This window comes from Triplophysa rosa, linkage group LG2 (genome assembly GCF_024868665.1).
Source record: "Triplophysa rosa linkage group LG2, Trosa_1v2, whole genome shotgun sequence".
Lineage (NCBI taxonomy): Eukaryota > Metazoa > Chordata > Actinopteri > Cypriniformes > Nemacheilidae > Triplophysa > Triplophysa rosa.
The window spans coordinates 31,814,899-31,842,379 of record NC_079891.1 but is presented as its reverse complement, the minus strand read 5'-3'; the positions used below and the strand labels follow the sequence as shown (position 1 = coordinate 31,842,379).

Here is a 27,481-nt window from a genome sequence, read left to right as displayed (position 1 = left end):
TGTCTGAAATGCAAACCACAATCAACCATTCTTTCAAATAATGTTCTGCTGTCAAATACACATTTTTTTATTTGCTTGCAGAAACGGGTGACTTCCTGGCCCTGGACCTGGGTGGAACCAATTTCCGGGTTTTGCTTGTGAAGGTGTCCAGTAATGGAAAGCAAAATGTGGAGATGGAGAACCAGATCTATGCCATTCCAGAGAACATCATGAGGGGCAGTGGAACAGAGGTGAGGACTATGTGTGGGTCTGGGTTCACACTACCTTACTACTCCATGTGCCTACTACTAAGTGAAACGATAGAAGCGTTTGCTAAACACGTAAATGTAGTATGCCACATTGTTGTAGTACATCGCATTGCATGTCGGGCATCCTTCACCGTTTCTTATCGTTGACAATAAAAGCAGGTTACCATTTTCATATTGTGCAAAACTGATATATTTGTGCTTCAGTCGTCTCACTGGAAATTAAATGTCAAGTGAGTTTAAGATTTAGAAATATAACTCTGATGTATAATCAGAATTTCTACACTTGCACAGTGGACTAACTCATTTTAAAACTTTGACGCATGCTTTTACATAAATGCCTCTTGTTTTTATCTTAATGAATTTTGGCAGATTGTCTTTGAGGCTTCTGTTCTCACATCATCTGTCTGAAATGAGCTGTTTTTAGACTGAACTTTTGAAGGTGTTACAAGTGGATATTGTGTGCGATGTTATTAGTTTTATGTCTCGATGCACACTTTCTTTTCTTTTTAAAACACTCAAATGCTTCATTTAAATCCTTTTTTTTCACCTTTCACACAGTTCTGTAAAACACAAGTGGCCTTTTACAACTTTTAGTGTCTTATTTACACCCGTTTCATTTTCACAACAAATCCTAAATGTGCTGCTAAATAATCAATAAACATAATAGATATCACCTTAAAATAAAAAAAATAATAAACATCGCCTTTCTTTTGGTAGATTCTTCGTTTATTTTGTGTTCATCTAACAGACACTTTATTACCCAAAGTGTTTTACATGAGCATTTAATGTATTCAAAGCAACTTGGGATCTAACAGAGACTCTTCATCATGAGGTTCAGTAAATGTGTAAATGCCAGTAGAAAAGTGTGACTTTGCAGAAACAACATAAAAGAAAGTGAAAAATGATCTAAAACAGGACACAAATAATAAGCTATTCATAGGACAGTGATTGTTCTTCCTAGACTCCGAATTTGTTTCGGATATGACAACTCTGATAATATATTTATATATATATATGATAAGTAAGGGATAATGTACAGGCAGGCCGTATGTCTGTACGTTATCCCGCTTATTACACGGCTACTTGCCCCAAGTTATTGAACATGAAATATAGATTTGATATCTTTTATAACTTTAATTTAGTATTCTATAATATTATATATTTTATACATTTACCTTCCGCAGACCATGAAGTTCAAATGCAACGAACAGGCAACTTGGTTTAATCATTTGTAAATATAATGCAATTTATGTTATTAAAAACTACTTGTGTAGTGTTAAACTGTGCCTGTCAACATTTTTTGTAACATCCGGGTTACTATGTGTCATTAGTGGTTGTTATCTAGAAATATCATACCTTGTAATGTCACAATTGGCCAATCAGAATCAAGTATTCCAGATCGCCATAATGACTATTCATACACAGACATAAAAATATACCTTATATGCAGTTTTTGCTTTTGGTTGAAAGCATCTGTCAAATGCCTAAATGTCAAATGTGCTTATTTGGATGGCAGCTTCTTCACCACACCAAACCACTTTCCTCTTTGGATTGGATTTTCACATCTCTTTTTGGCTGGTTTTGGTTGTTTTCACTTTCAAGAGTTTTAATAACTACAAGCTAGAGTAAACCATTTGTTCACTGTTTTGTTCAATACATAAAAAAACCTGTTTGTTAAATCTCTGACTATACCCTGCGTACTCTTTGTTTATAATTCTGTATATTTACCTTTTAAAAAAACCCTATTTAGGCCCCCCTTTAAAAAGCTTTATCTGTTTCCTTTGGTTTCATTTAGACTTTGACAATTTTGAGGCACGTTTAGAGGTTTCGGCACAGGTGATTTTTGAGCGAAAGGACTCCTGAATGGAAGGATGCAATTAAGTCCGTCTCGGAATGAATCCTGTTATATTTCTCTTCCAGCTTTTCGACCACATCGCTGAATGCTTGGCCAATTTCCTCCAAAAAATGGGCATCAAAGACAAGAAGCTGCCTCTTGGGTTTACCTTTTCATTTCCCTGCCAGCAGACCAAACTGGATGAGGTGAGATGGGAAAGGAAAAAAATGAAACGGAAGGCTAAAACGAGGAGCTTTTTAGTAAACATGTCACTCTGTTTGCGTTTGTGTTTGTACAGAGTTATCTGGTGTCGTGGACCAAAGGCTTCAAGGCGAGCGGAGTGGAAGGAAGAGATGTCGTAGGTCTTCTGCGAAAAGCCATTAACAAGAGAGGGGTACGATGTGTCATGTTTTTACATTCTGATGTCACCTGCCCTTAGGAGAATTAATCGTAGTGTAGTAATCATGTTTTTGGCATATTGAATACGATTTGTATGTTGAATACCATTGTATGGTTAAACTTTGGTTACTGTAGCAAAAACATGGTCAATTTGTGTCTACCGTTATTTTCCTACAAATAAAACGAAACAAAAACATGGTTGCTAGAGTTAATCCATGGTCAATTTTCATTAGGGCTGGGTAAGGGGTCGATCAGACAGAACACGCTTTTCATGTTCGAAAGCGCGAGGCGCGCTTGCGCTGCTCTTTTGGTTGACTCTTTGACGCAGCGATTTTGTTGTTGTTGCTAGGTAACCACCAAAACAGCTGTCCTGTCAGTCAAGGAAACAAAAAATCTGCTCCTCTCACCACCTTTCATACATTTAAGTGCAGTTTAGATCTGCAGTGACAAACATTTCTTGACACGCTTTTCATGTTCGAAAATGCGAGGTGCGCCGTGCTGCTCTTTTGGTTGACTCTTTGACGCAGCGATTTTTTTTGTTGCTAGGTAACCACCAAAACAGCTGTCCTGTCAGTCAAGGATTATAGCGCGAGTGCTCTAGTTGCTGTTAACTGTCTTATTATCAGAAACTTTAAAAAGGTACAAGCAGAAGGCGTTTGCTCTGACCTTGCTCGGTTAACCGAACACAAGTTTCTCCATCATCATTGCAGTCTCCGGACGTTTCAAGCAAATGTAAAGTTCCCTAAAGACCCCTAAGTGTTTTGTTGAAGGAGGGATTAAAAAGGGCGTGAAGAGGGAGGAGAAATATTATTAACTATGTTTTTAAGTATTGCATATAAAAACGACTTAGAAGTTTAATAGTGTGATTAAAAATGTACACTCCCATAAAGTAGATTTGTGTAAGTGTGAACGCTGTCACCCGAACCCTGGTGCGCACCAAACAAGCGGACCGAGACCGCTGAAAAGATGGGTCTCGGTCCACTTTCAAATGAACTCTGGCGCGGCAGCACGGACCAAAGGTATCGAACCGAACCAAAAACAATATACGACCCCAAAATCAAGTGATTTGTTCATATAAAAGGAGTGTTTATTAGATCTGTGCTTGCGCATGTAACGGAGGAATTCCTGGCGCCGTTTTGACTGCTTTATACACTTCATGAGGTCTTCGCGAATGACCGACTTGCTAAAAATACCCTCGTATGCGCAGGCACACACTGAGCATGTATAATCCAGCACACAGCATTGTTTTGGATGTCCGGTAAGTTCCGTTTTAAAATATAAATCATAAAAGCTGTCCAATCACGTTGCGTCTTCAAACGTAAGCTGTTAGGTTCGATATCTTTAGGTTCACTGTTAAAATGCCAGTCTGAACGCTAAGCGAACCAGGACTAAATTAATATGTTTCTCTTTTGGTCCGGGCCAAAATAACCAAAAGCACCGAAATAAAAATATGAACAAAAAGTCAAAAAGCGATTTTATCCCTTTTATGGGGCCTGCTATGTTAAGATCACATGCCACAAAACTACTACTACCACTACTAATAATAATATTTACATATATTTGGGCCTTTAGACAGTGCCTAAGGCACTTTGCAAAGGATAAACATATTAAACCAAACAGGCCAGACTAAACTATTTTAACACCGGCCGGCGTTTCCAGGGCTGGGTTTAAGTCTAGTCCCAGACTAAAATGCATGTTTGAGCTGTCTTAAAGGGATAGTTCACCCCAAAATAAAAATGCTGTCTTCCTTTACTCACCCTAAGATTGTTTCAAACCTGTATACATTTCTTTGTTCTGCTGAACACACTGGAAGATATCTGAATGTCAGTAACCAAACAGATCTCATCCCCCATTGACTCCCATAGTATTTATTCTCCCTACAATGGCAGTAAATGGGGGATGAGATCTGTTTGGTTACTGACATTCTTCCAAATATCTTCCTGTGTGATTAACAGAACAAATAAATTTGTACAGGTTTGGAACAACCTGAGGGTGAGTAAATGATGACAGAATTTTCATTTATGAGTGAACTATCCCTTCAACTGGAAACATCACACATTTTGCTCTCTCCTCAGGACTTTGACATTGACATCGTTGCTGTGGTTAATGACACTGTTGGCACCATGATGACGTGTGGCTATGACGACCATCATTGCGAGATTGGCCTCATTGTCGGTGAGTCGGTTTCATGCGTTCTCGCACAGTATCTGAGAACGCCAGCCAGGGCTGTCAGCGCTGTTGTCAGTGAAAGGTGCTTTATTTTACCCAAGCCCTTTGTTCTCTCGTTTGTTTAGGTTATTGGTTAAGTGAATACTGGAGCATACAGTTAAGGGCTTTTATCATGGCCTAACAAAACAAATTTGGCTGGTTTTTGAAAATTAATTGTATCGATTCATTTTTGACAATGGGTGTTCAGATGATTACAGAGGGTTGAATAAAAGCCCTTGAGATGTTCACCAACTCTGTGTTTTTCAGCACCCCGAGTTATTACACTTTCTAAATTGTAGGTAATTTTATCTCTCTCACACATTAGCTGACAATTACTGTGGGCTAAATTTATTCTTTGTCGTGCGAAAAACCACAGGTCTCCCGCACCGAGGTGTTGAAGGGGTGCTGAAGTTTAAATATGCATTATAATTTTTCAAGTGTTACATATAGAAATTATGCAATTTGATTAATAATGTACAGTACACTCCCATGAGGTCAAGACTCAACAAAAAGCGCTTTTATCCCTTTTGTGGGGGATGCCATCTTGAGATCACATGACCTTCAATTTCATGCAGATACCTGAACTGCTACAGCTACTACTAATGATAATGTTTACATAGTTTTGGGGCTTTCAGACAGTGCTTAGGGCGCTTTGCAAAAAATAAACATAAAAGTACATTTGAACCAAACAGGACAGAATGAACTATTTTAACATCAGCCCGTCTGAATCGAATGAGTGATATAATGGAAACAAGCACAGGACGATGCAACCAAACTTCATATTCCCGAACTAGAGAATATTTAAGGCAAATGTAAGAAAGTAGACATTTGTATAGACCGTTTCATCGGACGTGCGCGTGCCTGACCCCCAGTTAACCTCCGGTTTGTGTTTGATTAGTGTCTAATAACATAACTATTTATTTAATTTATGTTAATATTAATTTGTATTATTATTTTACTGTATAATAACTGTATTAAATAAACGATTTGTTGAATTTTATTGTATGTTCATTTTATTAAATAAACAATTTGTTGAATGGGTCCTGTAGTTCGGCCGCATTTAAAGAAACCGTATGGGGCATTGACATCTAGCGGTTGAGCTTGGGATCGGGGTCTAAATTCAAAATATTGGAGAGACAAGTTTAGCAAAGTAACGGTTCCTCTCGGTTTCTTTTGATTGTTATCAGAAATAATCTACAGGCACTCTATTGTTTGTGAATGTGTTCCCGGAAGTTCAGTTGGGGTCACAAAAGTGCACATGCGCAGTAACGTTTGTTTATGTTGTTAAGATGAAACTGTCGATAAACACTGTCATATGAATAGGAAAAATATAATTAAGTTTAACTTATTTGGATGCGTAAGACAGTTGTTTGGGTACTACAGCTGCGGACAGTTAGAATATAATTTAACATCTTAAACATTTAATGTAGTTTGTTTCAAAGGTGAACGGTACGGATTTTTATTCTGATAAAATACTTGAAAAATCTTTTTGAGTACAGTGTTTTCAGTTAGAACAATTTTTGCTTCTACATTATAAAGCATATCATAGTTTTACTCCGCAACATTTAATGAATCTATATTTTTACTTGTTTTTTTACCTTTAATACTGAAGTACATTAAAAATATAGTATTTTCTTACATGTACTTCAATACATTTTATAAAAAAAAATTATTTTATGTTGGAGTATGATATAATGTAGTAAATCAGTATTTTTCCAAAGTAAAAACACTAAAGTACAGATGCTTTTAAACTGTACTTAGTACTGTCCATCTCTGGTTTGTTCTGCTCCCTGAACCTGTTGATCTTCCTGTGGTTTACATGTTTAATATTTTATCAGGACGTATAGACAGAGGTGGGTAGTAACGCGCTACATTTACTTCGTTACATTTACTTGAGTAACATTTTGGAAAATATGTACTTTTTAAGTAAAAGTAAAAGTGTGTACTTTTACTCTTACTTGAGTAAATTTCTAATAGAAAATCTGTACTTTTACTTCGTTACATAACTTGCATAACTTACAGACTTTGAAAAAGCTATTTCGCTTTTTACAATTAATATGATAAACGATACAACGGCAACGATGTAACGCAGCTGTAACGTATAGTTACCTGGGCTTGGAACTATAATCTAATTACTATTTTAGGAATTATAACGCGTTAAATTACTCCGTTACCAAAAAAGTAATCAAACTACAGTAACGCGTTACTGCCCAACACTGTTAACAATACCATATTATATTATATTGGGGTGTAATGATTTTAAATTTAATCAGACGTCATATTTTGTGTACGTTTATTATTTCGTACTCGCAATTTAGATGTATTTGAGCACGTAACCCCACCCCGCCCCTTAACCTAACAGTTTGTATATTATACAATATAAAACACAACATGTAACGGGCAGATACAGATACATATGCTCTTTATTCAAAAGTGCAATTATTCCAAGCGTTGCGAAGCCAAAGAACAGACCCGAAAGCAATCACCTTCTCTGTCCGCCATTAAAACTCCGGACCTGCAGTGACAGAATAAAAAAATTGCGCCGGTGTGTGAACCTTACGTTAGCGTCGACTGTAAAAATGGCATTGGGTCTCGTGTGTCTTGTGACTGGTTGCGTCATTACGCTAGCTTACGTTATGAAATCACGCGCTAACTTTGAGCATACACTAAAACATGACTGGGTGCATCCCTGGAGTGCGATCGTCAGCGATTTTTTTTGCCCCCAGCGATTCCTATGAGACAAGGCTGCGATGAGTGTCCCCATCCATCCGTTCGCCATCGCGTTCTGGGGAAGTCCCCGTCAGTTCGTTCGCGAACGCATTTGGGGAGCGGCGTCTGTTCGTTTACAAACGCGCTGTCAACGGGGGAGAGCCACAAAGAGCGTCCGTGGGTTCGATCCACGTTTCAGAGTTTACTGGGAGAAATGACGGGACAGTATGCTGACAACGAGCTACAGTATTAATGCGATCGCTTGTGTTGTGTATGTACAGAGTTTAAAAAAACTTTAACCGATTTGAAACCTCGATCATGAACAAGGCGCTATTATTTAATTAGGAATTACTCTTCTGCTTCGGTCGATCCCAGTCGATGCATAGTCTTTGTAATTGATACGAATTGTAGATGTACTGTATACTTAGTAGTTGTCATAAAATTGTAGCACTAGATGAGTGTTTTAAATACATGTTTACAACATCAGAAGTCAGCAACAGGCCAATGCCCAAAACGGTTTTTATACACACAAAATGTCCGACTAGCTCAGCTCTGAAATAGTTAATTTGCTCTAAATTGCAATTTGTGAGTCCAGTCTCTTTAAAATAGTTAGTGAAATATCCTGTGAGGTAATGTTCTGAAATGTATCGACCATTAGGTGTGGGAACTCTGTTGTCAGAGTATGAGGGAACATATTTTTCAGAACATACTCCTACAATGTTGCGTCCCACTAGATATTTTCTTGTATTTTCACTTCTGCAATCTATGGAAGAGGGAGTTTAAGATATGCAATGCAAAAAAAATAAGTTAACACCCGGTGGATCATACTGCCGTATGTGTCAGTTCAGTGAAAAGTGCATTGACATGGTACTTATATGAAAATATGAATCCTTTTCTCACACAGCTTTTGTTTTGCTCTTGAGGAGATTTTTTAACCCGCTGGTAAAATGATGATGTGGTGTTTGGAGCTGCTTCATGTTGAGCCCTATATAAAAAAAAATAACGTGATTGCAGTAATCGTGAAGAAAGGACATCTGGGATGGCATGAGGATGAGTAAATGATGAGAGAATTTGCATAGTTGGGCAAACTATTTCTTAAATTAAATGAAATTTTAGAAAGCTGTCTGAGCTTAAAAGGTGTATGATTAGATTCTGTCATTTCTGGGTAATTTAGCATGCAGACGTTCATACATAAAAGATTTACTTCAGTATAATTTTAGTTTTCTTGTATATGAATGTACTTTTGATGCCACAGATATGAGGTACCTACATCTAATTAAACATCATTTACTATAATGCCAACAGCTTTTTAAAACCTTTCAAGCATAAGAGTGTGTTGTTCTTTCCGCTCTGGCCCCTCAACCCAAAATAAGTTTGATGCTCCTTATCCGGCATGTCACGCAGCAAGCCTAATTCTTTGTGTTTTGTAGGTACGGGCACCAACGCTTGCTACATGGAGGAGATGCGACACCTGGAGATGGTGGATGGAGACGAGGGTCGTATGTGCGTGAACATGGAGTGGGGGGCGTTCGGAGACGACGGGGCGCTTAATGATATCCGCACCGATTTCGACCGAGAGATTGACGCGGGCTCCCTCAACCCAGGCAAACAGCTGTGAGTGACACCTGCTGCTGACACTTAGCGTCATTGCTGTCAGGTCTTGCGCCGAGACCAAAAGACAGCCATGTCTTGTTCCTAGAGCATTGTGTACAACTTGGCGATTGCAAAAGACTTATAGCGATGGCATGGCGATATGTCACAGCCCAATTACATGTTCTTGCCTATGTGATTGCGTAAGTGTTAGGAAGACCAGATGTTACTGCTTCCTGCTAGACAAAGAGTCATTAGGTAAACTCGTGCGCCGTTAGTGATACTCTCATTTCTAATGGAAGCACACAGGTCCAATGTTGTTGCTCCTGACCTTTCGTAGGCACTTTTATTTTGCCGATAAGTAGCGGGTTGAAAGCTCAGAAAAAGGCTAGACCTTTATGATGAAGCGTAATTATATATTCTGTGACTTAAGTACAACTGAGCCCGGCTGAGCTTTCTAAAAGGCCACAGTGGTGGACGGCAGGCGTTCAGTTCTCCTGCCCTTCTGATTTCTGGTACAATCTTCCTGAAGCGACCAGGGTTTTAATGTGTTGTTCAAGAGTAAAATGATGATTATTGGGGATCTAGCACGTTGCTCCAGTGTAGGATCAGTAACTGTGGGTCTGAGTGCTGGATTTTGTTTTGTTTTTATGCAGATTTGAGAAGATGATAAGTGGATTGTACATGGGAGAGCTGGTTAGACTCATCCTCGTGAAGATGGCCAAAGACGGACTGTTGTTCCAGGGTCACACCACGCCAGACCTGCTCACCACAGGACATTTCCAGACCTCGTTCGTCTCTGCCATTGAAAATGAGAAGTGGGTACTCTTTTTGTGTGTTTTGTCTTTTTCTGGAAACAATTTGCTCTGTCAAAGCCATAGACGCTACATTGGCTGTTGAATCGTGGGTCAAGAACGCCGCCATAGTCTAAAAAGTTCTGGGTTGTTTTTGACCCATGCTGGGAAAATATTGGACAGATCACACTGCTGGGTTAAAAATGACCCAATGCTGGGTTATTTCATCCCAGCTTCTTGGTTGTTTCCTCTCATGGGTGGATAAAGACAACCCAACAACTGGGTTAAAAATAACTCCGCATTGGGTCATTTTAACCCAGCAGTGTGTTCTGTCCAATATTTACCCAGCATGGGTCAAAAACAACCCAGAACTTTTTAGATTGCGGTTATGACAAGAACGCTCTAAAAAAGCACAAACAAGTGAACGGAGGACCTGCGTTTTTTCTGTATAAAAAGCACAATAATTATTTCAATACTTTTTGATCTACGTCAAGTACAAAAACATTTAGTCTCTGGCTTGATGCTCAATATTAGTTACAGTAGTAATTAATAACGTAGTTTTGTAATAAAGTCCAAGTTTAAACTCTTCAAGACTTGAAAAACCTACTTTGTGATTATTGAGCTCTAGGAGAACAAACAGTGGCGATTGAAGGCGCCTTCCGTTGGTTTCTCATTAAATGGGTCTCTCTTGTGAGAACGGACAGCTGGAAGCCAGTGGAGACCTGTTTCAGATCATAAATTCACATCCACATATTTAGTTCTCTCCGTCTCCACAGAACCTAAGCGCAGAGACTGCTGCGGGGAACACTCCTGCGGTCTCCATTCAAATGACATGCATGTCAGAATTACTGGCATGGGCCTTAAGACATGCTGTCAGGTCCCCATCTTTGACATTTTTGCTATTTTAATCCAGTAGGTTTTATATTAAAATCATATTCTAATGGCTCAAACTCTTTCGGCAGCTTGAACACGCTGCTTTAATTTACATATTGTAAAATTGAAACCTATAATTATGTAAACTTAAGTGATTTGTAATGTAGTTCAACTGATTCCGAAATAATTACATCTTTCATTTGCATTCTTGACCTATGTACAAAATACATTTACTGTATCTTAGGTTCTTTCAACAATGGGCTTATTATGAGGTGTGTGTGTAAAATATAGAGTAAGGTACAGAATGTCTAAGATTGCAGGTGAAAATGCCTCTTTTTTTATTTTTTAATCAGTAGTAATTTTTAATACCATCAATACATTAGTTAGAATAAGAATTTTATTTAAATTCTCAATTTCGTTTTCCTTTTCAAATGTCCTTCAGACTGACAGTTGAAGGGGAGGAGTTAACAGATGCTCCGCCCAACCCGTCTATCTTACGTCATCTGTGATAGATAGCCACTAGAGAGCGGAAGTGCATTTTTAGGTTTTGATTGAATATTATGAGGGCACATGAATTTTAAAGTGAATGACTCACACTCTGATAAGCTATTTATAATAACCACTGCAATATTTCATAAACAATTTGAATTGTTGTTTTTTATTTTTATTTATTCAATATACTGTCATGCAAACTTTAAGTTTTTTGTCTTCTGCAGGAATAATGAGGGCCTGGTGAGCACCGAGCAGGTGCTGAGAAGTCTGGGTTTGGACCCGACGCCTGAAGATTGCGTTGCCACGCAGCGAGTGTGTCAGATCGTGTCCACGCGTGCCGCTCACCTGTGTGCCGCTACGCTGACCGCTGTGTTGAGACAGATCCGGGACAATAAAGCTGCTGAGAGGCTGCGCACCACCATCGGAGTGGAAGGATCCGTCTACAAAAACCACCCGCTGTGAGTTCTACAGCTGTGCCGATGTCCCGTCTGAAGTGTTTCTTTCTTTAGTTTTTCACAGACTGCTTTTTTCAGGTACTAAAAGTTAAGTAAGGCTAGCCGTGCATTAAAAGATTTTAATGCACGATGGTTGCCTCCGCGAAGTGCATTAAAATCCTTTAATGCACGGCTAGCCGTGAATTATCCCGCTTATACCATGGACATTTGCCAAGTTAAATCTGTTATTGATGTTTATAGTGTAAGTTTTGATCAGACACGTGAAAATGACAGTTATTTTCGTCAGTTAATTTCAAACATTGATCAAACTGACTGGAATTGCCCATGCATTAAACTGTTTTAATGCACACCTTTCAGCCAATCAGAATCGAGTATTGTAACAGACCATGGTATAGACGGTTTCATTGGAAGTTAACTTCCTAACTTAACCCGAAGTTAACTTCTGGTCTGTGTTTGGTTATGATATAACAATTTATTCTATATTTAATTTATAATAATATTAATTTATATCAATATTTTATTGTATATTGTTTGTATTAAATTAAATAAAGAAAATTTAATTAAAGAGAGTCTTTGCAGAGCTCTCTACCCGAGGTTAAGTTTGGGCCACATAATGTATGTTTATGTTGTTGCCGCTGAAACATCAATAAATGCATTTTGGAAACACTTTACCATGAGGTTCCGTTTGCTAATATTTGTTTACTATAACTTTAAATAACAAACGCTATACCGTTCAAAGTTAATTTCAAAATTTACAAATGCATTTTTGGAAGCAAAAGATGTGTCTGTTAACAGTTAATGCAAATTTAACTAACATGAACAAATAAAGAATTTTTTGTTTTGTTTTAATATGTTAGCCTTATAGATATCTAGTATGAAGTAGGGTTGCACGGTGTACCGGTGCTACGGTAGCATCGCGATGCTAAAGCTTCAAAATACCCGCGATGCCTCTCTATTTTTGAAACGGTAGTATCGTAGTTAATGTTGCATATGCGCATTAATATTTATTTGAACACTTACATCTGCCTTTTTGCGGTGTTTATCTCCTAAATGAATGTGTGTTTTGAATGTCTGGGACGAGTTGATGATTCAAATTGGCGATTTGAACGAGTTAAATGATTCACTAACTCAGTGAACCTACTGGCCGTTTTAGATCTGCATTTAAAGTAAGCCTGATATTTCCCTTTATAAAGACTGCTGTATCAATTAAATTTGTCCAACATTTGAATTAGTTCCTATGTGAAAAATGATCTAGTGTACTTTAGTATTTACTACAGTAAACTACTAAAACTCATAGATACTAGTGTTTTTGAGTCTTATCATAGTAAATATTTAAGTATACTACAGTATTTATAGTATTTACAAATGACTAAATGTAAATGTATTTGGTACAATTTATCCAATTACTACAGTTAATACAACAACATATTCTAGTGCAAAGTATAATACAGTTTACTATAGTAAATACAAAATGTTTAATCTAAATCAGTGTTTTGTGTATAGATTTGAACTATATGGCACAGCATCGTGATACTACTTGGTATCGAGATACTTCAGCTGGTATAGTATCGTAAGACATGTTTATGGTACAGTGACAACCCTAGTATGAAGTGTGAACTAGTGTGCTCCAAAACACTGTCAAATTTTATTGCACTTGCTCTAAATTTTTATTTTTAAAACAAAAAAGATATTGTACATTTTAGGAGAGGATTCACCAGTTGAGTTTCGTACTTTTTTTTTACAAAATCAGACATATTTCGTGAGAGGTTTAGTATAACATGTCACATCGCTGAACATTACAGTCATTCCTTAAAATTTCCCGGATATATTTCTTCCCGGATATAAAACTGTTTGACTTTTTGTAAAGTGCTGGTAAACGTACAGGCCGTGATGCCGTGTTTAATGAAATGAAAGAAGTCTGTTGGCGTGAGTTAATTAGTGAGTTAATTAGTTGTGCTAATTTAGTCCTGCGCGCCTTTCGCTACTTAACTAACATCAGCGTGTGTTCGTAAAAACAAGCTGAATCACATTTATTGAATCTCCTGAAGTTGTTTATTAACCTGCGTCTGTTAGCGGGTATGTTCAACGTGTTCGGTGACAACATCGAGGAAGTAACGCTTCATTTGCTTTTCAGTATTTCAAAAAACAGTCAACTTGTTAGAATGTGACACTTGAGGAATGTAAAAAATGTGATGGTGGATGTGAGTTGAGTTGCAGATGAACAAGAAAGTGAGACATGGTTGCTTTAAGAAACCTTTCAGAAGTTTTCTGTTCTCTAGGTTCATTTTAAAAAAAGTTAAGTAAATAATTTGGATTTCAGTTAAAGCTAAGAGAGTAACCTATTTGACAAATAAGGAAAACTACAGCATATCAGGAAATATGGGTTTTGTTCTAATATACAAATGCATAGAAAAATAACAATCGCACAGGATATACAAAATCTAATATATTGTTGGTCCTTTCATGTTTTTGACTTTCAGATGTTCTCTTGAGCCTTCAGATGTATTGTAATATTCTGCCAAGCCAATTCTTTTCAAAGTTGAGCTTCTGTCTACGCTCCAAGCACAACTACGCCGCAAGCATACACAATTTTGTTCCTTTAAAAAAAATGTTTCAATAAAAAAAGCCAATTTTTAAAAGTTGGATATCAGTTTTGGCCACAACTGTAGATTATTTATGGACTCTCTTGAATGACTTTTCTTGTTATGTGTGAAAGAATGGATTTATTCTTTTAATCATTTTTCTTGATAAAAAGTACAAAACGATTATCATTCTTTTTTTCTGGTGAATAAATAATTTTCATAATTTTCATCCGGTCGGCACTACAGAGCACCAAAACAGCCAGACATAGAAAAAGTTTCTTCCCTCAGGCCCTCATGAACAGTTAAATGTTCTACTGTGCAATAAAAACATATACTCGCATTTATTATACATATGTTATCGATATAATATTCAACTATCCACATTCCCTCTCTCTCCCTCCAGGTTTGCTCGGCGAATGCACAAGATGGTGAGGATGTTGGTACCTGACTGTGACGTGCGTTTCATGCGCTCTGAGGATGGCAGCGGCAAGGGCGCTGCCATGGTAACCGCTGTGGCATATCGGTTGGCAAAGCAGCACGTGGAGCGCCAGCGTATTCTGGACACCCTGCGGCTCAGCCGAGATCAGCTCCTGGAAGTAAAAAGAAAAATGGAGAAAGAGATGGACCTCGGTCTGGCGAAAGAAACGCACCCCACGGCCACCGTCAAAATGCTGCCCACTTTCGTTCGGTCCACACCGGATGGAACAGGTCCGATTGAGCAACACACAATTTGTAGTTTCAGAAAAAAAACTTTGTTTATTTACCCTTGTCACTTTGGATAAAAGCATCTGCTAAATGTAAATGTTATTCTGTGTTCTGCATGTACATTTCACAATTTTTTGGAATGCCAATATAAATGTATTTTATTAGTCTTTAATTGCCGTATGATAGCATTGTTAAAAGAACAGACCAAATGAAACAGACATGAATGACATTTTTTGGAACTTGTTAGAAGATAGACAGAAAAAGTAGTCAAACTGGACTGCACATAACCCTCTTTTCTTCTCTCCAGCATCCATAAATTGAAAAAGTTGATGGTTGTGTAAATCTCATCCAGAGAGAGACCGTTTACGCTCTCTGAATCTTTTGTGTTTGCTCGGCAGAGCGCGGAGACTTCTTGGCACTGGATCTTGGCGGCACAAACTTCAGGGTACTCTTGGTGCGCGTTCGAAGCGGGAAGAGACGGAGTGTCGAGATGCATAATAAGATCTACACCATCCCTCAGGACATCACGCAGGGCACCGGGGAAGAGGTACGTTCTCCAAACGTAAACCCATTCAATGTGACACCAGAAGCAAACTTGAATTTTGTACGTGAAAGTGTGTGTCGCATTACAAGATGTTACTCTGCAACCTTTTGCGAAAAAAGATATTCGTGTTATTGAGGCTGAAGTGCTCTCACCTGTTTGCAATTTATTTGAAAGTGGTCACTGCACTCCAGCAGAACAATAAAGCTACATGTCGAAGGAGAATCGCAAAATTGAATGGGAAACTTGTTGTAGTCATATTTCCAGGCTTTATCCTTATTTCTAAACATTGCCCTGACTCGAGTGCAGGTGGTTGTGACCAGATATGACGGATCTGTTGTCCTCATGTGAGTGTGTGTGTGAATGGTTCTCCACAGTTATTTGATCATATCGTGCACTGTATAGCTGACTTCATGGAGTACATGGGTATGAAGGGGGCGTCCCTGCCTCTCGGCTTCACCTTTTCTTTCCCCTGTCATCAGACTCGACTTGACCAGGTCAGTTTGGAGCGCACACAAAAGTACAAGTTGGGCACAATGTGTTTTTCTGTGTTTGCACATACTGTAGCACCCTTGATCCTGTCTCGTAGGGTATTCTGATAAAGTGGACGAAGGGCTTTAAGGCCTCGGGCTGTGAGGGAGAGGACGTGGCCACACTGCTAAAAGATGCCATCCATCGCAGTGAGGTCAGCACCGCCACCCACCGCTCCGAAGTTTCTGCCGCTAGCACAGAAGGGCTGTGAAAGCAGTTTCTGCACTTAATAGCCACAATTACTGAGGCTTTTATAGCAAGATGTAATTAAGAAAACGTTCAGTCACACAGATGATGTGCAGAATGATGGGCCTCTTTGTTCTGCATAAAACCCATCTGTCTTTCTTGCTTGCTTGCTTTCTTTCTTTCTTTCTTTCTTTCTTTCTTTCTTTCTTTCTTTCTTTCTTTCTTTCTTTCTCTCTGCCTATTTTGTCTCTCTTTATGTCTTTCCTTTCTTTCTTTCTTTCTTTCTTTCTTTTCTTTCTTTCTTTCTTTCTTTCTTTCTTTCTTTCTTTCTTTCCTTTCTTTCTTTCTTTCTTTCTTTCTTTCTTTCTTTCTTTCTTTCTTTCTTTCTTTCTTTCTTTCTTTCTTTCTTTCTTTCTTTCTTTCTTTCTTTCTTTCTTTCTTTCTTTCTTTCTTTCTTTCTTCTTTTCTTTCTTTCTTTCTTTTTCTTTTTCTTTTTTCTTTCTTTCTAGTTTTTCGTGCTTTGGACTATGTTTGATCTCTCTTAGGATGTCTTTTCCTACCTATCTATTCTTTTTATCTTCTTTCTGACTGTCTGCTTATTCATCTTTCTTCTTCCTTCTCCTTCTTGCTATACTTCTTACTTCTTTCTGACTTTGTTGTTCTTCTTCTCTTTCTTTTTCTTCATAATAACTATTCATTTCTTTGTGTCTGTTCTCATCAGGTCCGATATGCCTCTCTGGTCTCGTGTCTCTCTTTAGACGATTCTCGTCTACCGATCTTTTCTTCTTTTTCTTTCGTTCCTCTTCTTATTTCTCTTCGTCTCCTTTCTCTAAGATCTCTTCTTCTCTCATCTGTTTTCTTCTGGTCTGCTTCTTTTTGGAGCCAATTTTGTCTCTACTTTCTCTTTTCCTCTCTTCCTTTTTTCCCAGCTTTAAATCTAATCTTTATCTGCTTTTTGCTCTATCTACTTTCTTGTTTCTTCTGTTCTTCTTTCTGTCATTTTTTATGTTATTCTTTTATTGTTAGTTTTATTATACTTGTCTATTTTATGCTGGGGCCGTAAAGTCATTTAATTCACTACGTGGCTGGAGACGGTTCTACTTATACTTCTTCGCTTCTGTCTTTTCATCCTCTTTCTTCTCTTATCTTTTTGTCTCTCTTTAGTCTTTCTTCATGTTCTTTCCTGTCCTGCCTTTCTTACCTATCGTGCTTATACACTTCTTTTCTTCTTCGCTTCTTTTTTCTTCTATCGGTTCATTCTTTTTCTTTTCTATGTCTTCTTTCTTTCTTACTATTCTACTTATTTTTGGATCCTGGTTGTTATGTTTGTCTGTCTGTGCTCTTCATTCTATTTCCTCCGTCTTCCTTCCTTTGTCTCCTGATCAGTATCTCTTCCTCGTCCTGTCTTATTCTTCTCTGTACTATCATCTTTCGCTTGTACATTCCTTCATTCCCTCCCTTTCTTCTTCCTTCCTATACTTCCATTCCTTGCCTTTCTTCCTTCCTTCCTTCCTTCTTCTATTCTTTATGTATGGATCATCGCGTCGTATTTTTCTCGTTCTGATCTGTCCTGCGTGTCTTTCTGTCTTATCTTTCTCATATGTTCTTGGCTTCAGATACAGTCAAAAGTGGAGAATGAAATGTTTATTAGGCCCAAGCAGAAAGAAGAAGACAGAAAAGTCTTTAGATTGTGATGTTAACACTATTTTGATTAGAATGATGAAAACCAGACAATTTTTTATAGTGTAGAGCAGTGGTTCTCAAACTTTTCAGATCAAGTACCACCTTTAATAAAATTAGTTGTTCCAACTACCACCTAATGACCGCCATAGAAAATCATATCAAAAAACACTTAAATTAATAGTTGAGCCGTGAATCTTTCTATTTACACCTCGTCCTCCAATTCTAAAGTATTATTAATTACACAAACACTTTATTTACCAGCTGTTTTCAAACTAAAGAACATGTTTTTTTCCATGTTTTCAAGTTAGTCAGCAGTAATAGTTGACACAAAACACTTTTCTGTAGTGCACTGTAAACAGGGCTCTGTAAACTCTTATGGACTCTTATGGGGGATTTATTAACTTTGTGGGGACTTGCAGAAAGACAACAAACTTATATTAAAGACAAACAATGTGGAAAGAATATTTAACGCAGAAGATAAATAAATACACGTATACTTTAACATCAAGAGAACAGCTGTATATAACAAACAGAGATTTACACTTTACTGCAGCGGCTCTTGTCAAAGCGACGCGTGAAAAATACTTAATTGATTTAACCTCGAGTAGATGCAGACACGTGTTGAATTAGCGCTTTGCAGCAATAACGACAGCATTAAACAGCGGTTCAAGTGCAGAAATACATAAGAAACTTCATTTGCACGCAGCTCGTCGGAAGAGAGTCAGTGAGAGAGCTGCCCGTCACGCGCCTGAGTTACATCCACCAATGATAAATAAACAACAACAATTCATACAACTATTTTAAAATTGCACATAGGCTGAGATGTATTCAGTATTTATCAATCATGTAGGCGTATTAAACATTTGAAATTGTATTTAAAACACGAAATGTAAATTAATATATAGAGTTTTTAATTTTCTGTCGTGTCACCTCACGTACCACCGTTTGAGAACCACTGGTGAATTCATTAACATATGGTGTTTCAAAGATGTTGTATGCTCTGTTGTGGGGAACATTGTGGAAGTGTTTTGGGTTTAGTGAATAAGGAATAAATACAAAAAACACGATTTATTTAATTTTGTGTTTTGAATAAAGTCTCAAATCTCTCTTGCCCTCTCTCTTTCGTCTCTCACAGGAGTTTGATCTGGATGTGGTTGCCGTGGTGAATGACACCGTGGGCACTATGATGACGTGTGGCTATGAAGACCCGCAGTGTGAAGTTGGGCTCATTGTAGGTGGGTGCCCCAGGACTGTTTAGCTTCGGTCCGGAAAGCCATTATCCTGCACATTGTCCTCCAGCTCTAACCAGAAGCCTATTATTACAGTTAGATTAGAGCTCATTTAAACTACACAGTACGTGTGTTCCCTGGGAATCTAATCGGTGACCTTTGCGCTGCTAATGCAACACTCTACCAATTGAGTAACGGGACCTGTAGCATCATTTGATGTTAGCATTTCTAAATGCACATTTGGTCCACTGTATGTATAGTATGAATCAATGCATCTCTGTCTGTGTGCTATAGGGACAGGCACCAATGCATGCTACATGGAGGAGATGTCTAACGTTGAGCTAGTGGACGGAGACGAGGGCCGTATGTGTGTGAACATGGAGTGGGGAGCGTTTGGAGACTGTGGGGAGCTGGATGATTTCTCCACAGAGTTCGATCGAGCTGTGGATGAGCAGTCTGCTAACCCAGGCAAACAGCGGTAAAACATAAATCACAGATGAAATACTCCAGCACGCAGAATGAAGTCTGTGATTAAGTCTTTGTGTATTCGGCACAAAGACCATTAGACGGCTGCAACAACTGCTGACCACATTAACAGAGTCTTTCGGTTTTCTCACTGGTATCCCGTTACCTATAAAATTGATTTTTAAAGTGCCATTACTGATATATATTGCATGTAATGACATTTCGGCTATGCCTGCAAAAATATCTCGTAATACCTGGGGTTTGTTTCAGCCGTAATGGCGGCATTTAGCTGACACCTGCAGCTCCACGAGGATCACAGATGTGCCTCAACAATAACCACAATCAAGTGTGAGAAAACAATCGTTAAACTGTGCATTCTCTGATTTTGGGGAAGGTTCAGTTCAATTTTCATAATGAACATCATGTGGATCTTGAACAAAATGTCAAGGAGCACATTAGGTTGATTTTTGGCTGAACTTTCCCTGCAAGCGCTGCGTTTTAAACTAGTTTTTCTGTTTTGTTTTTTCACCTATTTATTTTTTGATGAGTTTGTAATAAAATATATATTTTACTTTATTATGCCTTAGTAAAGCACTCGTATGGCAAAATATGGAGTGACCTGCACGATGGTCTATGGATAAATAAAGTGTTTGTTAATGGTTTTGAGTTCTGCGGTATGTAAGGGATAATGTACAGGCAGCCGGCTGTTATCGCAGAAATAAGCGCGATAACAGCCGGCTGCTTGTACATTATCCCGCTTATTAAACGGCTACTTGCCACATGAGAAAAAAACTGGACATAAAATGTGAATTTGAAATATTTTATTAGCTCATTTTTACCGAATACAGACCTTCCGCGAGGAAAAGCCGTTTAGTTTCGGTTTTAAAGTGAGAAACGACGTTCAAACGTCAGGCAAATTGGTTTAATCATTTGTAAATATAATGTCATATATGTTATTAAAAGACATATTTATAATTCATTTTTGTGTAATATTAAACTGCCCCTCTCAAAATGATTTGCAGCATCTGGGTTACAGGGTGTTACTAGTTTTGAGCGGTTGTTATTCGAAAATAACAACCCGTGGAATGTCATGACTGGCCAATCAGAATCAACCATTCAAATGAGCCGTGTAATATGAAGCTATAACGGTTGAGTGGGCTTCAGGGAATTAGTTGATTAGTTTGTCAAAAGCTGATTTTAATATCACAGTTCTTGTCATTTTTTTTAAACTCGTTTATTTTATTTTGCTCTCTGTAAAACTAGATTTAATGATTTATAAGGGATGTTTGGCTCCTACAGTTGTTTATATTTGGAGTTAAGCATGTAAACAAAATCGTAATTGGTATTATAAACTCCTACACGTGTTGCAAGGACACCTTAAATCAAATGGCTTGTTTATAAGTTTGATATTACCTGTTAAAGCCACAATATGGAATATTTAGACCGCTAGATGGCGCACTTTCGAAACAACAACAAAAGGCAAAGCTAGATGACGTTATGTAGGAGAGTGGAATTATGGGACATGTCGCCCATCATGTTCATGGACGAGGTAATGAATGAATTTTATTTTATGTCATCGTAATGAATTAGCTTGCAAGAAACGTGGAATGTAATGCTACGTTAGCCTAGGGCTGCTCTATTATGACAAAAATCATAATCACGATTATTTTGGCCAATATTGAGATCCCGATTATTTAACATGATTACTCACTAAGTTTTAAACAACATAGAAAAAAAACTTGGCTTTTAAACTGTGAATTCAACTGAAAAATAAATGTAAAGAAATAGCACAGCTGAACAACTGTAAAGGAAGGGGGTGCGCTGTGGATTTATACCACAAGAAATGAGATGATCCTTGCAAAATGGAATGCGGCACAATAATCGTTTTACGTCGATTATTTTGTTTTTGTAATTGTTGAAGGCCAAAATTGACGATTACAATTATTTTCAATTAATTGCACTGCCCTACGTTAGCCCGCGACTGATATTGGACTTTGTCAATTGATTTGGTAGCGTAATGCTACACAGCTTTACGTGTTTCAAACTGTCATACAGTCGTCGTTTAAAAAGTAAATTTGAAACCCAAACCCACAGCATTTACAAGTAACGTTATTGGCTACATATTTTTGTGCGACATATGCTGTATTTCATAGGGTAACTGCATTCATAACTATTCAAATAATCTGTGCATGAGTATTTCGTGTACAATAAAAAAAATGTGCTTACCTGTCTATTAAAACACATGCGAGAGTGGAGTCTGTCGAGTCCAAGTTGGTCGCGAAGCTCTCTCCATTTAGAAAACACTTTTATTAATATTAAAAAGGATATTAATCCTTGTTTTATTTCTTCGTTTGTCCATAAGCCTGCTTGCCTCATTTGGCCTGCGTTTACACTTTTTTGGGTTTCCTTTACTCGCCAAAGCGTAATCGTGATCCATAATAACAGAACAACAGATGCTGCGTCCCAGATGCTGTATAACCACTTCCGCATTTGCGCGTTGCCGTAGTTTCTACAACCGGAAACTGAGGGTAGTGCGGAGCAGCGGATATTAAGTCACTGATATGCGACAAATACAAGGGAGACAAGGGACGGGCCATTATTTTAAATAGGAATTTCTCTAGATTTGCACATTCTTGGGAACATTTGGGATAATGTAAGTACACAACTGCATGAAATATATCACACTGTGCAAGTGATTTTTGGATATTTCATAACAAAATTCTTCCATATTGTGGCTTTAAAGTGAGTATCGTTCACTGCGAGAAAAATCACTACAAAGTACTTGCTGGAAATCCTATAGATTTCATTTAAAGGAGGGATCTAAAACAACATCTAGGTGCTCGAATGTCAGGGTAATAAAAATGAAAGATCTGTTTTTGAATTATTGATGAACTCATCTGCTCGCTTTTTTTGATGCTTTCAGGTATGAAAAGATGATCAGTGGCATGTATCTGGGAGAGGTGGTTCGGAACGTTCTCCTGGACTTCACCTCTAAAGGTCTGCTGTTCCGCGGAAAACTCTCAGAGAGGCTCAAGACCCGCGGTATCTTCGAGACCAAGTTTCTGTCGCAGATCGAAAGGTGTGTGAACAGTCCTGCAGCGGATTCCACCTCTAGGCGTTGTTATCGAGTCCTAGGGTCCCTCTGGATCTAGAGAGACGATATTGAGATGCTTAGCACGTTGTTTATCATTATAGACGCCTCAGGCGCTTCGGCACATAATTCGATTGTTTCTAAGGACATAATGTAATGCATTCATTTTGAAACAATGTTTGCATATTTATTGCTTTTTAAAGTTAATCCATACAGTTATGATGTTTCGTTAGCATGGTTTGCAGTTCATTTCTAGCTTGTTGTGTTGTGTGGGAGGACATACACAGTACAGTTTGTGACGGATGAGTTTTTTTTCACAGTGACCGTTTGGCGCTGCGGCAGGTTCGCTCCATCCTGCAGCACCTGGGCTTGATCACCAGCACGTGTGACGACAGTATTTTGGTGAAGGAGGTGTGCAGCGTGGTGTCCAAACGTGCCGCCCAGTTGTGCGGAGCCGGTCTGGCCGCCGTGGTGGACAAGATACGCCTGAACCGTAACCTTGATCAGCTGAAAATCACAGTGGGAGTGGACGGCACGCTCTACAAACTCCACCCGCAGTGAGTAGAGTAGAAATGAGATTGAATCTCTTTGTGTGTGCAAATGGTAGATTCCATGAAACTGTAATGTAACGCAGAGCTTGGTTGAAAAAGAAGCTGGTTATAAACACTTCAAATGTCTGTATTGTGTCATGTCCCGCCTCGTATGGTTGCTGTCAGTTCATGTCTGTTGACAAAATGTAAATAACGATATGCTTATTTCTGCTAAAAGACAGTTATCAATAAATAAAATGTGTCCTGCTCCAATTTCCTGTTTAAAAAAGAAAAGCATCAACGCAGAAAAGAAATCCTGTAAACTGTTTTACGATACCAGTTTTATAGCCTTTCAGTTCATTCGCATCGATTTCTGTATTCAGTGCATCACTGCTGACTTTTCTACTTTTGTCTCATGATCAGCTTTTCCAGCATCATGCGAGAGACTTTGAGAGACCTGGCGCCCAACTGTGAAGTTACTCTCATCCAATCGGAGGACGGCAGTGGCAAAGGTGCCGCCCTCATCACGGCTGTGGCTTGCCGATTGAGGGATGCTGGAAAGTAGCGATGCTAAATGTGACGAAATGATCGAACAAAACAGAAAATCGTCAGCAAACTGATCTTCCAGACGACACTCCTGTTTATAGAAGGATGTATTTTATTTATTTGTTTTTGTTTGTCATCTTTCGGATCCGTAATAACAAGGATTTCAAGGGATATTTCACCCAAAAATAGGAATTCTGTCATATACACCTTCATGCTGTTCCAAACCCATATGACTGACTTTTTCTGTAAAAAAAACAAATTACATTTTTAACAAAACATTTGTGACTGACCATCTGTGAGTTCCATCTGTTTTAATTGCATTTGAAAAGGAATGTCAACAGTCCTCATAATTTCTCCACATACTGTAGACTGAATTGGCGTTTGGAATGATATGGGGGTGAGAAAATGACACAATTTCCATTTGTGGGTAAAATGATCGTGCTGGTGGCGGGTATGGAAAGTGAACAATCTGCGTGAAAAAAGCCGAATGAGATTTTATTGACATGAGAACTGTAAATGGTGTAATTAACTCCTACTGAATGGGCACAATTAACGTTAACCTTAAATATACTATGAAGGCTGATTTATAGTACACTGTCTCTAGTGTTAAATCTAATCTAATCTAGTCTAGTGTCTGATGCTGAACAGGTTGCGTCATGATCTAAAGAAAGCCTTGAGAGCAAAGATAACCCGATGTGGGTTTCGATATTTACTGTCACAGAATTTTGTACCGAATAATATATACTAAAAAAATGTATACAATCTGAAATCATGAAATAAATCTGTATAGTAACGAAGCCACATGAAAGTAGGTGCTCTTTGTTTGGGTAGACATTATTTTTCGATTGCATTGGTCCCTTTTATGTTTAAAATGACAGCTGAAATTACCACTGTTAGATGCTGTGCATCTCTTGGATTTGCATCTTTTGTCGCAGCTCTTGTAGGATATTTCATATTGATGAATGCTCAGACCTTATCAACATAGAGATTTGATGTTTGGAGTGTTTGGTGTGCCATTTTCTGTAAGAGAATATCGAGTCCCTGTCCTTACAGAATGTCAGCCACTCAGTCAAAATCACGCAGGAAAATAGCCCCTTTGAGTTCGGAAAACAATCAAGATCAGAACAGTCACTAATGTTGTATCGTTTACCTTCTCTTTCTGCCTAATCTGAATTAAATTGTTGGTCGGGTTGATTTAATTGTGCAATTTGTTGGCTCTCCAAATCGTTTTGTACATGTCTGTACAGTGCAAAAACCAATAGCGGTTGACCGTGCAGGAATCTGTGAAATGTCAGGGCATCTATTTTTGTATGTAATTAATGGTTCTCCTCGCAAGGTGTAGAAATATTCTTCTGGCTGAGATTTTTCTAGCTGAGCACTGCAGGCTCTAGAGAAGAGACAAATGATTTTCTTTTGTTTCTTTTGCCAGTTATGTGATGATCGTTGGTATGTGAATTGGTTTATATGTTAGGCTTGGACAAAAGGTTGTGAATTTGAATTGCCTTGATGAGATGAATAGTTGATCAAACTATTTTAAGTGTGAGAATTTAAATCAAATCTTTTTCATCAATACTTGTGTTAATTAAAATGCTAATAACTAGAATCGAATAAAGACAAAATCTATATAAACCCGTTCCTCTTTAGGTTTCTAAAAATCTTTATATGATGCAATTGGGTACATACAGTACAGGTCAGTTGTTTTGCATTCATGCGTTTTGTAGAAAATGTCACTTGGATTCTATTCAATGACAGATTTGCTATTCAGTATTCCCATCAGCTCTGTACCCGTGAGCGTCTACTTATTCAAGCACTCTATGGACGGTTCAACTCATGAATTTTCACGCTCGAATCAGGTTGCCTACACGACAGCTTTAAAAATGTTTCTGCGATTAAGGGGCACTTGTGTAGTTAAAAAGTCTCCGTGCGTGTTGAAGATCTTCATATAAAGTGCCATAGCCAGAACACGGCTGAACCCATCACGGATATAAGTTTATCAGTGTGCCATTGACAGAATAGTTTGTAAAACAAAATAAATTAAAACACAAATTTTAATCTGTGTGCCGTGCAAGAATAAATCATATATTCCATATAAAATTCCTTTGATTAAATTGTTAAGGGTTGAAAATTACGAAAAATGAATACATTTCAAAAAAATTCAATGTTTTCAAATGTGTACTATTTACTTTTTGCTTATGCTATTTTCTCCATTTTAGTCTATGGAGCATTTCAGTTTTTCTGTTTCTGCTGTATTATACAGTACTGCAGGCAAACTGAACGTGTGCGTGCGTGCAGTTTGAAAAAGACATCATATTTTACCGCCAATCACAAGTCACTGTAGTGTACTGAGATTTGAAAATATTTTTAATTCAAACATGTGAGATAAAAGGTGAGCTTGAATTTGATGTATAAGTTCAGAAGCCCCTCAGTACAGTTTTCACCATTAAGGCATAATATATGTGGCATTATGTAAACAAACTAGGTTAAAACTCTGAAAATTAATAAATGTTTGGTAGTTATGATCTGGAAAGGATCTGGTTAAAAAATTAAAGTTAGTAAAAGTAGAAAACATTTGAATATATAATAATTTTACGAGGGTTTTTGGACATAGACATTTTTGTCCATTTTGAACCAGTGTGATTTTTTTTTTTTTTTTTTTTTTTTTTTTGAAAATCTGGCACTGCTTAAAACATAATGCTATAAAATGAATGTTGTTGTTAATTATTAACAGATCCAAGACTGTAATAATACAAATAAAAAATCAGCTTCAGATTTAGTATATAGAAAATATTTAGAATTATTCTTTTTTTTTCATGAAAAACAACAGGGCAACCATGTAAACATTGGTATTTAAAGGATTAAAATTCTAAAAATAAATGAATGTTTGGTAGTTATGATAATGACTGATTGTAGTGAAAAAAATAGTCTTTGAAAGTGTGAAAAAATATGGATATATCATACTTTTATGACCATGTTTGGAAATAGACATTTTTGCCCATTTTCAGCCTACGTGTGAGTTTTCTAAATTGATGCACAAGGGTTAAGCTTCAAAATAAATTGGAACACATCACAGAAATGTCATTAAAAGTATCACTTTAAGGTCGTATAATAACGTTATGTGAAGAGTTTTTATTTTAATCCAGTCAGCTGTTCAGTACTGCGGTCAGCAATTTTTTCAGCAGGTAGACGTCACGCAATCTGAACTCCGCCATTTTGGCAGGCATTCAGGAGAGCACTAGAGTGGCTGTAGCATTGGTATTGACAAACAATCAAACAATAATTGAAAACCAGGCTGTTTAGCCTTTTCAAATCGTACTATTTTAACATGGTGGACAGCTGCTGTGCGCCAGGATGCCAGAAAAGGCGGGGGAAAGCAAAGGGCAAATCATTTTATCATATTCCTAGGATCCCGAATCCCCGATAGACGATTAAATGGTTAACTGCAATAAAAAATGCTAACCAACACATGTCACCGCTATCTCTTCCTCTCTGTCGTTATGCTGCCAAATCCTAAACAAGAAGACACATGAGAGCAGCACTCGCCTAGTCCAGTTGTGCAGTCGCAGTGGGCTCCTAACACAACCCCATCCATCGTGTCTAACCACCACCCATGGCTTCAATGGAGGGTCATTGCATTTTTTGGAAATGTTTAACCTGCAAGATCAGTGATATAGCTATGCTGGCTACCTACAAACAAGGACGGCTAGGGTCGATTACATTAGCTAACAACACACTTGACTTACCATTCCAATGAGGACAAAGCAGGTTAAAGCCGGCAGACTCCAAAGTTGAA

The 27,481-nt window shown here is 37.9% G+C and overlaps 1 protein-coding gene across 1 annotated transcript in view; it reads left to right on the top strand.

Moving 5' to 3' along the window:
• The window catches only part of hk2 (hexokinase 2), a 39,031-nt gene extending 13,711 nt beyond the window's left edge, over positions 1-25,320 (top strand). The window contains exons 3-18 of the mRNA XM_057357581.1: positions 82-230; positions 2,169-2,288; positions 2,381-2,476; positions 4,557-4,656; positions 8,829-9,012; positions 9,645-9,806; positions 11,372-11,605; positions 14,588-14,892; positions 15,288-15,436; positions 15,808-15,927; positions 16,020-16,115; positions 18,966-19,065; positions 19,354-19,537; positions 22,448-22,603; positions 22,936-23,172; positions 23,569-25,320. Coding sequence (XP_057213564.1) covers positions 82-230; positions 2,169-2,288; positions 2,381-2,476; positions 4,557-4,656; positions 8,829-9,012; positions 9,645-9,806; positions 11,372-11,605; positions 14,588-14,892; positions 15,288-15,436; positions 15,808-15,927; positions 16,020-16,115; positions 18,966-19,065; positions 19,354-19,537; positions 22,448-22,603; positions 22,936-23,172; positions 23,569-23,710 — 2,534 coding nt within the window. The 3' untranslated portion in view covers positions 23,711-25,320. The remainder of the gene's footprint in view (positions 1-81; positions 231-2,168; positions 2,289-2,380; positions 2,477-4,556; positions 4,657-8,828; positions 9,013-9,644; positions 9,807-11,371; positions 11,606-14,587; positions 14,893-15,287; positions 15,437-15,807; positions 15,928-16,019; positions 16,116-18,965; positions 19,066-19,353; positions 19,538-22,447; positions 22,604-22,935; positions 23,173-23,568) is intronic.
• The last annotated feature ends 2,161 nt before the right edge of the window (positions 25,321-27,481 follow it).